At 43.5% G+C, this 15,972-nt stretch overlaps 1 protein-coding gene across 2 annotated transcripts in view; it reads left to right on the top strand.

Annotated features, from left to right (window-relative positions):
- Window positions 1–15,972, top strand: part of SYN3 (synapsin III) — a 185,749-nt gene that overhangs the window by 34,500 nt on the left and 135,277 nt on the right. For both annotated transcript variants that reach the window (XM_009277011.2, XM_009277012.2), the window contains 2 exons: window positions 5,558–5,714; window positions 11,920–12,009. In XM_009277011.2, coding sequence (XP_009275286.1) covers window positions 5,558–5,714; window positions 11,920–12,009 — 247 coding nt within the window. The remainder of the gene's footprint in view (window positions 1–5,557; window positions 5,715–11,919; window positions 12,010–15,972) is intronic.

Below are 15,972 nucleotides of genomic sequence, written 5' to 3'. Positions count from 1 at the left end.
GCATCATCTGGGTCCACATGCTTTTCCTTGTCAAGGTTGATCAGTTTACAAGTAAAATACATGGCAGACTTAGCAGACTGCCACAATACAGTTAAGAGAGTGTGTGACATGTGATTTTATGGCACATTGACCATTGGTCTGTGGCTGAGAAGCAAACCAGAGCATCTTCCAGGGTGTCATTGTCTGCATACAGTGGTACTGGTCCTACTGCAACCATGATTCCTGGTTCCTGCTGCTTTTGGTACACTGATCTCCCACACACCCCATGGTTTTTCCCCAGCCATTCTCTATTACAGTGTCCCAAAAGATGCCCTGCTCCTCTCCTCCAGCCTGGTAAAGAGAGGTCATTCTTTATTCTATGTTGCTTTCTTGTTTCTCTAAAACCAGCTCTGTGTTACATTATTCATAAAAGTAATCACATTCATTCTTTGAATAATTTCAGCAGGGTTTACTTCTTTCCATGGAAAATATGACATGAGCTTTTGACTGAAATGAGATTTTTTTCTTAGAAAATTTCCCATTTTACTATGACATCCAACATAACATTAAATCTAGCATCGTGATAGCTGAAAATGTCATAGATTTCATATTACTTTTCAGTAATATAATAACAATACTATTAAGACTCAAGTAAAGCACAAAAAGAACTTGTTCCTATTTGTAAATGCCATTTTCTATTAGCTCTCAGACACCTGAGGTACTGAATACTTGGAGGGATTACTGCACTTCTCAGGTAGTTGCAGCCACTTATGGCTTGGATTTGTGCCTCAGAAGCTTGCCTGAAGGCTCCATTAATTGCCAGTAATGCAAAGCTTGTTGTATCATATTGCTTAATTATGCACTTTTCTTCCTTTCCGTGTCATGCCAAGCAGATAGGAAAGGCTTTGGAAGAGAATTTAGTCAGAATGTGTTGATCACTGGGACATGTCAGAAAACTGAATAAAGCCTGCTTGAATAATGGAGGGTAGACAGAACCTGAAGTGAGGATGTGCATCTTCAGTGTCCAGGGAAGATCTTTTTCTATTGATATGAAGGGTGAAGTGTCTTGTAAGACTGGCACTCTTTAAGAAAGAGAGCAGGAGACCCCATCCTTCTCCCACAGCACGGGCAAAAAGCTCTCTAAACCCATCAGGGTGCTAAAGTATAAAGCAGGTCTACCCTTTGACTGCAGGTGATTATTCACAGTGGAAATGATAATTAAAAGGTATTTTGACAACACTAATCTAGTCTTGTGTGTTCTTTCTTCATGCCCATGAAGCCCTTCGTGCTTCAGTGAGAATAGCTGAAGGACCAGGAAGCAAGCCAGAGTTATGGCTATATGCAGAAATAAGAAATAGGAAATCTCTTCAAGGCATGAAACCTCCCAGCAGGATTTGCTGTCATCATATTCTCTACCCCAAAGCAGGCTGGGGAACTGCTTTCTGCAGAAAATGTTATTGATGATCTTTTCAGAGCTGATCCTCTTCTCATAATTAGAGAAGTTAGACACATGGTCACCAGAATAGCTACTGCTGCTCCTGAGATGTTTAACTTCCATATTTAACATCAGGAATCTCTTAAATTGTTTTATATTCCCCCCTTTCTGACAAAACTATTTCCAAGGCAGCTAATGCTGTCACAGATTTAAGGGTAGATGGGTCCAACCTAAGAAATTATATTCTGCAGTCAGATCTCTTCCTATTAGGTATTTTGGATCCAGGCTTTATACTTAGGTTTGTCTCTAAAGTATAGTTTTACCACTAAGAAAGAAAGAGACTGCTAAAGTGCATTGGAGCAAGTTGAAAAAAAATCAGTTAAATGCAAATAAGCATCCTGCACCGCAGTACCAGAGTCCAGGCTCAGGACTTGCAGCACTAGCAGCTTCCTAGCCAGGCACTCGTCATCACCCAGGGGTGATTGACTCCGGTAATCGCTGGCCGATCTCAATTGCCAGGAGGAGGGGTAGGCTGAGCAGCTGCCGTGTGCCTTGGCTAGCATCTGGAACAAGGAGGCAACTACTGCAAAGGGAGAAAAGCCACAGGGACCTGGGGGGGCTGCTTCACTCTAGGCGTGGCCGGTTCAGTCCTGCACTACTCGGAGCACTGAAAGGCTCGTGCCGTGTGTGGCAGAGGCCATTGCCTGTGGCAACACGAGCTGAAAGGAAAGCACCTTTCCATTCCAGAGGAAAATGAAATCTCACCAGCTATTTCAATCTGAAAATGAAATTTTTTCCAGTCTCCTGGATTCTTTTTTTTTTTAAACAAAGGATTCTATGCCACTCTGTGAACATGTTACACGCATTTTAGTGGCCTTTATTTTGCCAGGCAGTGCTATGAGCCAAACTCTAAATGAGAACTGAGCACTTGGGGTCTCAGAAAGAGCTTCTGTAGAAGGGTTGTGGCCAAAGATGGGCTCCAGCTTTCTCCTGGAAGCTTCATCCATCTGGCTATCATGCTAAGGAAGATTCATGACTTCAGGTAGGTGTCTGCCACACAGCCCAGGAAGGGCACCGCACCAACATGCAGAGCACAGCTTATTAGCAACATGTTTTAAATCTGTGGTTTACTTTTAGTTCCATTTACCTATGCTATCTCCCTGCCCATTAGATGTTTGAATGAGCTTTCCTGTATTCTTTCTGTGACCAAACCCATTCCCATGACCTGTCTTTAGCAGGGGTCTAGGTACAGTTTTATTCAAGACCACTCGTGGTCATCTAAACGCTGGCTGGACAGATCTAGTGGAGAGGAAAGGTATGTGCTCCTGCCATAGCTCTCCTAGTCCTGCCGGGCTCGGGTGCTTAGGACCTCAGCATAGTAGGTGCTACTGAGTTTGGTTCACCCAAAGGTTTTGGCAACGCTGTTTCAAATGTGGGACTTCTGCCTAACCTGTCTGTCTGCCAAGGATTTCAACTTTCTGTCATGGGAGATGTTTTTGGGTTGGGTTGAACTAGCAAAGAAAATAGTTATGCTACTAGCTATTCCAAATCCAAGGCTCTCTATGTTAGCTTAAGCTTTGCACTCTGAGAATGAGAGGTAGCTTGCAAAAGTGATCTTCTACCAAAAAAGCAAGAATCCTCCTGTGAAGCAGTTAAGCTCTTTTCTCCCCAGATCACTGGTACCCCCAGTTATTCAGTTTTCATGCCACCACTCCTACCATGACTACCCATTTCCCTTTTAGTGCCTGCTATCCTTCCCAGCCCCTCGCCTCACATTTTGCCACTGGTCTCTGTTTCTCTGCTACAGACATCTTGCAGACTCTGGGGCTCTCCAGCTGATGTTTATTCGCAGCTAGTCCCAGGCCCTGCACTCCTCTGCCTTGTTCTCAGTATCCATGGGAACATTCTCATTGTCCCGCGGCTCAAAACAGGGGTTCAGTGTCCACCTTCGCTTTAGGGATTCACTCCTCATCTGCTGCATGAGAGAGTTCCCTGCCTTCCTACACGATGCAGAGTTTGAGAATAGGCTTTTCTATGTTAATTCTGTATTCTTGTGTCCATCTTGTAAGTTGAGAAACTCTGCCTTTGCCAGGATCTGAAAAAACAAGAGCTTTTTTCCTAAACTTTTCACTGGCAGAAGTAAAGCCACTGAAGGCAGTTTCCCAGCCGCTGTGTGTCCTACCCCCCAGCTGGCCATGCTCATTTGCATGCTTCCTCCCCACCACAGCACCGTGTCCCCACCCCGGGGTGTTGGGGGAGATGTTCAAGGGCAAATACTGCCGCTTCCTCTGGGGAGACAGGAGCAATGGTCTGAACCATTACCGTGCAGCCCCAGTAAGTGCTGCTCCCTAAGTCAAGCCTGGGGAAAGACTTGAGCTGTAACAGCGACCATTTTCTTCTTCATATGCTCAGAAAGCCGAATGAATGAGGGACACACCTGAAGCTCCTGCCCCTCCAGGCACCACAACTGTTTAGTAACTCAGCGCAGATATCGAGTCCTGGTCCTAGGAAGACGATTAATCCTTCCTGAGGACCTGTGCCTGCCTCTGGGGTACTTTCTACATGGCAAGTCTAGCAGAATAGAGCAGCTCAAGCTTTCCAAGATTTGTATTCACTTGCTGTTCCTCAGCAGGGGGTCACTGCTTGCCTCACCCCCATTGACACCAGGGAGGTCCATAAATCCGCTGCACAGTGATAGCGCAGCCCTCCTGATGCTCATTATGCATCTTGCTGCTGGAGGAAAGCACCACCTTTGGTGCCAAGTACATTAGGGAACATGCCTGGGTTTAAAAATACTCCATGGGAGGGAATCACAACATTTCCAAAGCTTAGCCTCTTGCATCACAAAAGCAGAGCATGCTCCTCACCATGTCTCAGGCGATAACGAAAGTCCAAGGCCAACAAACAAAATGAACAGCTTTAAAACAACAAAGCTGTGCTGGGTTTTGTATACAGTGTTTGTTGCCACAATCTGGCCCAGAGTTACCATCTCGGATTTCCCTGCCAGAATGATGGAAATATAAATAGGGGCTACAAACCCAAAGTATTTCCAGCTCATACATCCCAAGGATAGAAATTATAGTCTCTTAGCAAGGAAAATGTTCGAGGGTAGTGAGGTAATGGGACCTGGTTACAGAGCTCATTTCTCTGAAAAACTTTAATACAGCATGGAAATTTTTCCAATGTCCTTGATGCAACCTCTGTTAAAGTATAAAATAATCCCCTGTTTCAGTGGAAAAGCCCCTTCCATGCCTTCGAGAACGAACTGCTGAGCTCCATTTTGGGAACAGTTTCTTTCCAGCTGCTGTTTCCAGAGATTCCTGAATGGCTGCAAAGACACAGCGTCAGCAAGGAATGAAATCTGGCTGTTTGAAAGATAATCCGTCGCCTGTTGGCTTACCTAGAAAATGCCTCACTTTTCTGTGCGTTTGCTGAGAGCTGCTGCTGTTGAACCATAGGAGTCCCGGGTCCAGTCTTGCTAAATAATATTCTGGAAGTCCACACCATGAGTCACAGCACTGGATAAGGGGCTCTGCTCATTTGATTAATTACATTACCATGCCTGCCCTTTACTTGTTGACTTATAGCTGTAAGAGCCTGGGATGTGCTGCGTATGTAGTAAACTGATTAAACGGGGAATGTATGTCAATGTATGGATGTGTACGATAGCTTTTTGAAATCCCTTATGATCTTCCCACCCACTGGGCATTGCTTCAATATTGAGTTCAATCGTCAGGAAACAAACTTTCTCCCTCATCTGCGTCGCACATTGCAATGAGCTTGCCAAATATGGCCAAGCTTTTAGAAAGAAGAGAGAATCCCCCCACCAGTGAATTTATGACCCTTGGCTCCGCTTGTGGCTTGTTCCTGCGCGTGCCTGAGTGACATGGAAACTGCAGCAAATCTGTTTGGCCTGTTTGTATGCTCTCACACATGCAGCTATGTTGGATTTTTCCTTTTTTTAATTACTAGGGGTTTTTGTTTAGTTTGTTACCTTCTAACGCAAGCAACCCATGACGAGAGGCCCAAAGAAGAGCAACGTGTTAATGAAAAGAAAGGGGAAGGATGGCAAAGAAACAAGGAGACACTAGAAGTGTTGCTGAGCATTTGAAAGTAAAATGTCACTCCCCTCATCTCTTCCAGGTCCTTCAAGCCAGACTTTGTCCTGATCCGGCAGCATGCCTACAGCATGGCGCTGGGAGAGGACTTCCGCAGCCTCATCATCGGCCTCCAGTACGGTGGCATCCACACGGTCAACTCTCTCTACTCCATCTACAACTTCTGCAGCAAGCCCTGGGTGGTAAGTGATGATCCAGCTCTACTGCATGCCAACACTGCAAAGTAGATATCCGGTGCCGATAAAGCACCAAACTCAGCTTCCAGTCTATTTCATAGGAATTCATCTCTTTAGGTTAAAACCACCATCTAAACAACCTTAGGAATCCAGCTGGGAATTCTTGGGGGAAAAAACTACCAGCACTGCTCCTTTATCAGCCTCTAGTAATATCAAGGTGTTATTTCCTCACCCTGAGTAGGACGTTTCACCTGTCCCAGACTCTAATGTGTCACAAACAGCTAACAGTACAGTAACACCTAGATTTCTTGTAAGGCAGAGTAGATGAATAGCAATAGATTAATAATATCAGATCAATAGTAGCACGTCTCTGTCCTGACCAAAACACGGTAAAACTACCTTAAAAGAAACATTAACATTCGCTGTTTCAGAAGGTATCTGAACTACGCTATTACTAGTATCATTTATTAGATGCACACTTGTGGTATCCAGGTGCCCCAGCCTAAGACTAAGATTATCCATTCCTTGCAGAAGTGCAACCTGCACTTGTCTTCTCTTGTCTTCTCTTCCTACTTTTTCTGGGTGGTGCTTTGTTGCACCTCTGAAACACCTTGGGCTGAATCGGCTCCTGGGGAGAACAGGACAGTGTTTTGGTATTTTGCACTGGGACCCCCCTTCACCTGTTCTTTAAATTTTGTCAAGCTCACCTAAAAATCTCAGAAAACCTTAAAAAATATTATCATTGGCTTGCCTCAGCCCCAAATCAAAGTTTGTAATAATTCCCCAGACCTGTTTTATGACCAGCTCTAAGTCAGCAGGAACTGCAGGAGCAGGAGAGCCAGAGGAGTAAGGCTGGCCATCGTGAGCCACAGAAGCAAGGCTGGCCATCGTAGCAGCTGCTGGAAGAAGTCAGATGCTGATACCATTTTGGAGTCCACATGTGGGTCTTCCAAGCAATTTCATCCCTAAGTGCCCTCTCTGATCACCGATGCTCCCAGAATGGAAATTTCCCTGCAATGTTCTAGGTCCGAAGCACAGAACTACAAGCTATATGGATGTGACAAAGAGATGGGACTTTCCAATATGCCCCCCATGGAAAACTTTTAGATACGTTTTTAGGAATTCCCCTTACTCATTGCACAAATTTAGCCTGGGGTGAGATGGAATGTTTATAGCAAGTGGTAACTATCTTCCTCATTACCTAATTAAGTCTTTTGTTGTTGTTGTTTTTTCCTTGGAATAAATATCCTATTAGACTTCAGTGTGTTCATTGGTAGTTCAAATCCAGTTGAGGTCTGTAATGACTCACACTTTTATTTCCATGACTGTGCAGTGTTGGATTTAACTCATTTCTTACCAAAAAGGTACCAGTGTAATAGACATAGTCTTCTCAGTTTTCACCCCTTTTATGACATTTGGGGGTTTTGTTGAGACCAAAAGCCAAGTCCTGTCTTTTCCAAAAATGTTGCAGTGCAATAATGAGAGTAGTGAGAAAAATCTCGCTTTTCCATCACTGTATAGGTAGATGATGCACATTTGGCCTCAGTCCCCATTTGAATGACAAGGGTTGCTGGGAACGGAAAGGGGGGGGAGAGAGGGATCAATACCAGGCTCAGTACAACACCTTTGCATTGTTTCCTGCAGTTGGTCCTACACACACGAGCGTATTGACCCCGCTGACTAGACAAAAAGCCTCCACATTTACACTGGCTTTTGCTGAGGAAGAGAGTCATGTGGTCTATTCCATCTGATTTTGGGGTTGAGTCAGTCAGGGTTTAGTTGACATTTTTCAACTCATGCCTTGTAATTACGTTTCTGATGGTGTTCAGGGGCCTGAAGATGTGACAGGCCTATTTTTCCTATTATTTTTAGGAATCTAAAATAAAAGAAAACAAACAAACTCAGCACATTGCAAAACAAAAAAGAAAAAGAAAAAGCAGGGTTGGCAAGGCAGTGTGGGAGAAATTGGCTCTGCCAGTAACTTGGCTCTAGCTATTCTGGGTCCGGTTGTGCCATGCTTTCCTCACGGGGAATACAGCTGGCTCAGACAACCTTCCCAGAGGAGTCAAGGAAACCACTTGTAAACACTTGAAACAGGTTTGCAGAATGCCTCTTTTCCCTACTGCCCCCACACACACATCACCCCCCAAAACAATGATTGTAACGCACTAAGTAATCTAAGAGCTCAGATGGGATCTGAGCTGGTATTTGGCACCACTGAAATTTTATCAGGTTGAAGCTCAGGTAGAGATTACAGTGGGGCATTTGAGGGCAGAAAGCTTCACTGGCAGTGGAATCAGAAAAATTTGATTTTGTGATGGCTGGGAAATGAGAGATAGGGACAGACCACTTCGGTGCATGTTCCACTCTGATTGCAAAACAGGCATCTTGAAATAAGGGATCTGCTTAACAAAGATTACTGGAAACTTTTTGGACCTAGAAAACAGTTGAGATACATGAAGAAATAAAATTAAATACCCCTGGGAAATATGCTTTTCACTCTCCCTTTTTATTTTTTCCAAAAATGGTTCCATTTCATAGAAATGTTTATGATTTTGTGGAGGGGGATGGAAGTGAGACTGTTTTTCCTTGGCAATTTGCAACAACGTTTTTTTCTCAGCAACTCTAATTACAATCAGCTGAGTTTGGGCTTGGGTTTATTCAAACATGCAGCCCCATTTTTTTAATGACATTTGCCAGGTTTCTAGTACTGCAATACACAAATTTCTTCAAAGGTTAAAATTTGCATTAAACACAGGCACAGTTTGAAATAGGTGTTTCTGAAAGAGAAACAGACATATTAAGGGGGATGTCACACAGAAACATCTAAGAAACCTAAGTTTTAAGATTATCCCAGAATTATTGAGAAATAATGCTACAAGCACCATAAACACAATGCTTCAACCATTAATAATAATTTTTGTGTTATAAAAGTTACAATATGAAGTACAGTGGGAACAATGCTCAGAGTAGTACTCATATTACATGCAGTAATGCCCATAATTGTAAGGCAACTTTTGCACCTGTAGGACTGCAGGAAATACGAAGTCTTGACAGTCATCTACAGAGTCCAAGAGGCTCCCAGCCAAACTGTTATTGACTGTCAAGGGATATAGGCTCCCTGATGACCTAGGCACTTTAAAAATATGCAAAAGGCCTTGAGATCCTCTGAATGGATCTTTTTATTCCTCTGTGAAGACTCCCTGCCAGTAACTCTGATGTCCAACCAGCCAGGCAAGGCATCTCACTTAAAACCCAGACTGTGCCACATTGCCTTGCCCTGTGTCTTGCTTTCTGGTCTGGATGCAATCTCACTAAAAACAGTGGAACCACAGAAAGTAAGAACTGATACCAAAATGTGGAAGGGGCAGTTATATCTAGCTGAGCTGCTGACAGTAACATTCCTTCTACCCATCTAAAATGCACTGGGAGGTGCTACTTGAGCTCTGCTATCAGGTATCTAAGAGGCTGCTGGACCATGTAACATGGGTGTCTCTTTGCCAATATCCTGTCCTTAACAATTGCCAAAAAAAAGGAAAAAAGGAGGTAGTTGTCCCATAAGGGTCAATACCAAAGTCAGACCTTTTTGCAGGCTTGGCCCATTGAGGAGGCTCCCAGATGGCCGAGTCTCTCATCTGTCCATCTGAAACGCTTGTTATTTCAGCAACAGCCAAGAGCTGTATGCTTAAAAAGGAAGCCCAAGGAACAAGTCAGGACGCTGTCTGTCAGCTGCACAGTTGTTCCAGTTATTTTGTTTGAGCTGTTTTCCTAGGATAAACGTATGTCGCCTCAATGTCACAGCGTCCATGTTTCGCCAGGGTTGTGCGTATGCACAGCGAGGGGCATGTGCTGCTCTCAGCCAGGGTGTTTTTCCTCCTCTCCCCGTCTCTGTCTCATTCCGTTTAATTTTTAAGCCCTGTTTGCTCACTTTGCTAGTCAAAACAGGGCTTTATTTTTCTTCTCTAGGATGTGCAGGGCTAGTGCAAGTAGTTAAGAGAAGCAAGCTGTCCTCCTTCCCCAACATCAATACTCTTCTTGCCAATGATAATTATTCTACACGGGGAGTTTTTCTCTTATCTGCTGATGCATGTGAGGGAGTTGGTGGTGTTAGTGATGGGATATACCGCCTCTTGATGTTTTCTGGGTTTGCTTAAATGCCAAAAGATTCTTTGCATTTGTCTGCAAATCTGCTGGCAGCTGCTCCTTCGGCATGTAGCCTGGGACTGGCACACACCTTGCAGCCTAATTTTTTTACACACTGGCTGCATTTTTTTACACCCATACCACCCTTTAACTTCCAAAGGGGTATTTCTTCTCCACCACCAAGTGAAGTTTCAGCGTCTTATACAGAAATGCTTTTGCTTAAACTAGCCCCGGACAGGAGCCCTAATGTAGCTACTCAGCAGAAAACATTCTCAGTAGCACTCTCTTTATCTGCAGTGTTACTTTGGGGTTACAATTTGGTACATTTACTGGCTTCAGCCATTGCTTGGAAGTGCTCAGAACGTATAAGATTAGGCAGTTGATGCTATTGGGAAGAAAGAGGGCTTTCTTTCCCTTCCCTTGTTCCCTAGATGTCTGTCTCCTTCCCTTAATCTGTCTGTTACCTCCCTGTGTGTTACCACCTGTCACACAGGTGACACAAAGATCTTCCAGATGAATGCACCCCTAGCTTTGATGGGGAACTTGAAGGAACTTTTGTAAAGGACTTACAGTGAGACTTGGCTCAGACTGGAGGCCTTTGTTAATTTAACTTGATTTTACCAAATTCCAGGGGGCTTGGAAACTAGATTCAGTTTCTAAATTACTCTGGAAATAGGACATCAATGGGGAATTCAGTCACATCTACCAGCTCAGCAGGAAACAAGATTCTTATCTGCGGAGCAATCCCCAATCATTTTATTCTCTTAATGTCCATGAAAATAATCTAGCTACCTTATTCAGCTTAACTCCCCCTTCTGCAAGGCTGCCAGTCTAACCACTTCACCAACAGCACTGCCAGTTCAGCATTTTCCGTGGTAACAGGGCTGTACCTCTTCAGAGATAAAGCAGAATGGCTAGAGGTGTGATTGTAAAGAATCTAAGTTGCTCCTGAGATCTAGAAGGTTTCTGGTATATATATATCACCTCCTACTCTCTTTGGTATACCAACCCTGCCTCAGCAACATTTTCTGTCATGATTATTAAGTTTCTCACTTACAGTTTTGGGGTTTTTTTCCAGCTGATCAATGACAGATTGAACAGGGAGGCTGCAGACAATGTACAGTCTGTGTCTGCTCGCTTCACAGATGGCCGAAGCGGAGCAGGAATTTGAACAGAAATCAAAACAGTCCTACCATGGGGAGCTTTGTGTCTGGCTGGGCACAACCCTGAATGATAAACAGTTTATAATAGTGATGAGAGTGGTGATAATGGTGAAGTTCACGCTGACAGGCTGGGATGATGGCAAATGTTCACCCTTGTACATGAAATACCAGCACTGTTGCATTCCCCATTGACGTTACATACTGCTTTCTCTAGATACCATCCTCACAGACTGGTGCTTCCCTCCGACCCCACTGGTAGAGGGAACAGGGGTAGCAGATGATCTCCCCTTTCTCCTGCCATGCATGGGGGGCTGTTGGGAGACCCTTGGTTCATAATAGATGTCAGTTATGATTGCCGGTGGGCTTATGCTTCCTTCATCTAACACTCAAACCAGGTAGCACAGGCAATTCCCTCTAGCCATCTCTGTCCCTTAGCAATACTCCTTCTCTTCAGCACGATGGGTAAATACGCCTTGCTTTGATTTGGCTGTGGGGCAGAGATCTAAGGGAGGTCTTTGATTTATTTTGTCTCTGCTCAGGAGTGGTGGCACTGATTTCCTGCCTGGTCACTCCTCTGAGCCCTTTCCTCTACCAAGAACAGCCACGAAGCTTGTTCATAGCGGATCTGTAACTAAACCCAAACTGATCCCCTTCTGGCTCTTGAAACCCTTCTCTGCTCTCTTAGTCCAAGGTTTGTGTACAGGCTGGCTTGGCCCTGGGTAAATACAGCAACTTCATATTTTTTGCTGCTCTCAGGTCAAGAAAGCAAGGTGGGAAAGGCATAATAACATGTTTCTCTCACCTCCTTCACCAGTATCAGAACATTTTGCAAGCACTTACCTGCTACACAGTACGCCACTGACATCCACTGTGTCTGTTTTTCTGTTCCCCCCCCTCACCCCAAGTTCTCTCAGCTCATTAAAATCTTCAACTCGTTGGGGCCTGAGAAGTTCCCCCTCGTGGAGCAAACGTTCTTCCCAAGCCATAAGCAGATGGTGAGTACCTTTGCTTTCTTCTGACTATAGGGTGGATGGGGGAGAAGCAACGAATGTGAGTCAGGCACAAAGAGATAGCAGTGGGAATGCTGGGAAGAGTCTGTTTTACTTCCAGAGAATTACTAGCTAAAAGCAATATGCAAAAAGCAGTGCTCGGGAAACCCTTTCCCTTCTTGCCCAGCCCTCCCCCAGGTCACGTAAGGACCCTGAAAAAGTGAAAGATTACAACAGGCTCAACACCAAAACAAAAATCCATTGTAAAATCTAATCAACAAAAGCTCATCCCTTAGAGTAAGGAATCACTTCATTCAGATAAAGTGGATTTTTTCGCCTCCTGGAATTGTTGAAAATATGTTGATAATCTGGGACATGGGCCGTAAGAGATGTTTGTTCCACAGTGTCAGTTTGCTTGGTCTGCCATCCATGAAACATTTATCAGCCTGGCTAGGTACTCAAAGCAAATTGGAGTTCTTGAAAAAGAGGTTATTTCAGCTTGTAACGTTTCCTTTGCACAGTGGCTCTGGGGTCTAGTCTTCCTGTCAACAACTAAACACTCAGTGCCCTGTGTGGCTACTGGGCACTGTACCAAACTCTTAAGGCACCTCCCAAAGAGATCTGCGTAGGTGCCTTTAGTCCTGGAGAACGCGGCAAAGCGAGTGGCTTTGTTTAAAACTGTTCATGTCTTTTGTTTTCCCTGGGTTAAAAGGGTGGGTAGTCCTTCATGAATTTTTGCTCCCAACTTACATCCATGAATTAGTGGCTCTTCTTACCTGGCTGAGGCTTTGATGTGACCCTGTGTGAACCATGACCCCCCGTGTGAGCCGTTGGCTGTCTCAGCTTGTTTCCCACACTTGATTGTGAACTCAAGCAGCATTGGCAGCCTGAAGATTAGGGTTGTTGAGATGTCAAACTAGGGCTCAAAAACATTCAAACCCCTCTTTTCTCACACACTTGTTGCAACACTGTGGGCCAACCACAATGCATAATAGGGTGTAGGTACCTGATGGTGAATATAGGCACCTAGTGGGATCTTCAAAATTCAAAAGGAAGCCTCATTTAGTTTCTTGTGAAAAATCCCACCGGTGCTCACTAGGTACCTGAATACCTTGAAATGCCCGTCCTTCATCTCTCTGTTCCAATACTCTGTTCTCTACCTGTCCTGTGTGGACAACAGCGCTTCCATACTTCACAGCCACGTCATGGAGGTAAGTACAGTCATGAGTGCTGTGAAGCACTCAAGTAATGCAGTGGTAAGAGTTATATTATCATTTAAGACATAAAGAAATGGATGGTCCTTAAACACCATGTGACGGTTTGTTGCAGACTTTTAAGACAAATTAGTTGATAGATCCTGTTGCATTTAATTCCCACTGATTTATAAAGAAGGTTTTGTGACATATGTAATGCTTCAGGACAGTGTGACTTTGGTGACCATCACTTCAGGAATGGTATTTTTGGAATTCATTGCAAATATGCTAGCTAACAATTCTAGCCTTATTTTCTTGTCTGGAAATCTGATTCTTGATTCCTCAGCATGTAAATGCATATTAGCAGCACAGTAGTTTCGTTTAGCAGAGCACTGATTTAATTTCACGTATTTGTCATCTTTGTAACTGATCACCTACTTGGAGATGCTATCGCTTATTTGCAGATGCTATTGCTTACTTCCAAAATAATACAGGAACCTTTTTAAACTGTAGATAATCTCATGTGAACACAAACACTAATGTTGATATGCAAGCTTGAGTAATCTGGTTTAAATCAGTCACTTTCCAAACATTTACACAAGCAACAAACCACTTGGGCAAATTCAGGCCAGCCCTTTCCAGGTGGGGGGTCTGCCTCACGGAATGAATCTATGTCAACTTCTCAAGATCTTTTCTAGATGCATCTTCACAGTATCCTGGGCTGCGAGAGGCTGAGAGGGCAAGTGCTTAGGCCAAGCAAGCTCCATTGCAGTCATCACTCCACCAAGTACCTGTGAAAGTTGCTTGCCCACTGTGCACCAGCTTCTCCATGTGTCAGATAGGAATATAATGATCCCCCTTCCCCACTCTTTTCTTCCCTTTCCTGGAGGCATTTTCAAGCTGTACCAGTTAGCACTTGTAAAATATGCTGTGGTCCTTTGATGGCTGACCCCCTGGAAGTGTTTATAACTAGTGTTATGGTTTTACCTCTTTGCAATGTGATATACTTTGAGCAATGAAGTTCTCACATAAAAGATCCTCATCCTTCTATGTCCAAAACTTTCCAAAGCTTACTTTCTAAACCTTTGGATTACAACGTAGAACAGATTTAAAAATCTGTTTCATTCTTTCATCCATGTAGAGAAGAGAGATTTGCCTAATGTAAAAGTGAGATAAAGTAAATTTCTAACAGTAGGCCCATTTTTGTGAGCATTTTAATTTAGTTGAGAAGTCTTTCTCTGAAGCTTCCTTCTTACGACAACAGGGCATTTTTAACCAGCCTTAAACAGTAAACATAAACAGAGGACACAAGGCTCCGACATTTCACAGCAGGAAAGATCCAAAAGATGAATCTCCCTTCCTTTTGCCGTGGGCATGTCCCTTTCTACCCTCCCCCCAGTGATCAGTTTACTGGAAATAAGAGCAATCTGGCAACTGTTCTTCTAAGGCTCTACTGGTGCTATATGACAGCCATAATGACTGCCTTGCTCTGCAGTGACCCCCTATGGCCAGTTAACAAGTGGGATACATTAACTTCAAAGGGGATTTTTTGCCTCTCCTGGGCTTACCACCCCAATAACAATTCTTAGAGAGATCAACCTCTTAAAAAGAGGGAGGGACTGCTGGAGGGATCTTTGCCAAAGAGCAAGAATTGCCAGAGGTGGAATATCTGCTTTGGGCCCAATAAAACAGTATCAAGAAAGGGAAGGAAGTGAATAAATCCACTTGCAAATCCATTTGTGTACATTTGAAGTGGACAGAAACTAATATAAGTGAAGCAGAGACAGAATGTCTGTGATAGAAATAAAACCACTTTACTGTTTAGAATAAAAGGACACTATAAAAAGTGAACATTATGCAACATTACCTTAAAAGACAACATACATTCACTGAATATAAAATTTATAAATAACATGGAGGAAAACTGTAAACAGTGCTAGAAAATTTAGCAACAAATACATTCCTTCTGGACAAGATTTTTCACATGGGTTTGGTTCCCTTCCCAAGTTTCCATGACTATCAGGAACAGCAGAATGGCTTTATGTAGGAAGGACAGTGTCAGAGAGAATGAGAAGCCAGTACAGGCAAAGCAGCAGCAAATGTTTAGTGGATTTTTAAGATTCTTCTCAAGACTGGTAGCCCCAAAAGACACTTATTCTAAAAAAGACAAAAAAATTTTTGCGGTTCCCTAAATTTTCTTCTGCCCTTCTAAGCTATAAAATACATTGTAAGTCAGATACACTTTCAGAGACATCTGAAAGAATGGAAACTTGTTCCCATGGAGGCCTTTACTTCAAACAGTCTTTACTGTAAAAAACACAATAGCATGTTTCCCATCACCCTGAGGTAGCATTTCCCTCTGGCCAAGTATGAATGGGATAAGGTGATAAATTTAGGTTTTAGAATAGTCCTAGCTAAAGGGCCGTGTAACTCTTCAAAACATGGGAAATTTAGACCTAAAATGGCAGTTTTGTCCCATATAGGAGAGGGGGAAGCCTCCCACAAGAGGACTTGATTCAAGGTACTCCATGCACAGATCTCCTCCTGCTCTCTACCCCCTCCATTTTGGAAAAGGAAAATCGAATCCAATCTTTCCCAAACCTTCAATATATTTTTCACATTTTTTTTTACTTCTAAATGGGAAAACACTCTCAAGCAAATAGGGAAGAATATCTATAAATAAGAAAGCAAACAGCAACAGTCTAGAAATAAGCTATGCATTTTAAAAAAGTACTTTTAATAATGTCGGTATATCTTAAGCATGGGGGGGGGGGGG

The sequence above is a fragment of the Aptenodytes forsteri genome, unplaced genomic scaffold, assembly GCF_000699145.1.
Source record: "Aptenodytes forsteri isolate BGI_AS27 unplaced genomic scaffold, ASM69914v1 Scaffold482, whole genome shotgun sequence".
NCBI classification, from domain to species: Eukaryota; Metazoa; Chordata; class Aves; order Sphenisciformes; family Spheniscidae; genus Aptenodytes; species Aptenodytes forsteri.
This window is presented reverse-complemented; position numbering and strand designations above follow the sequence as displayed.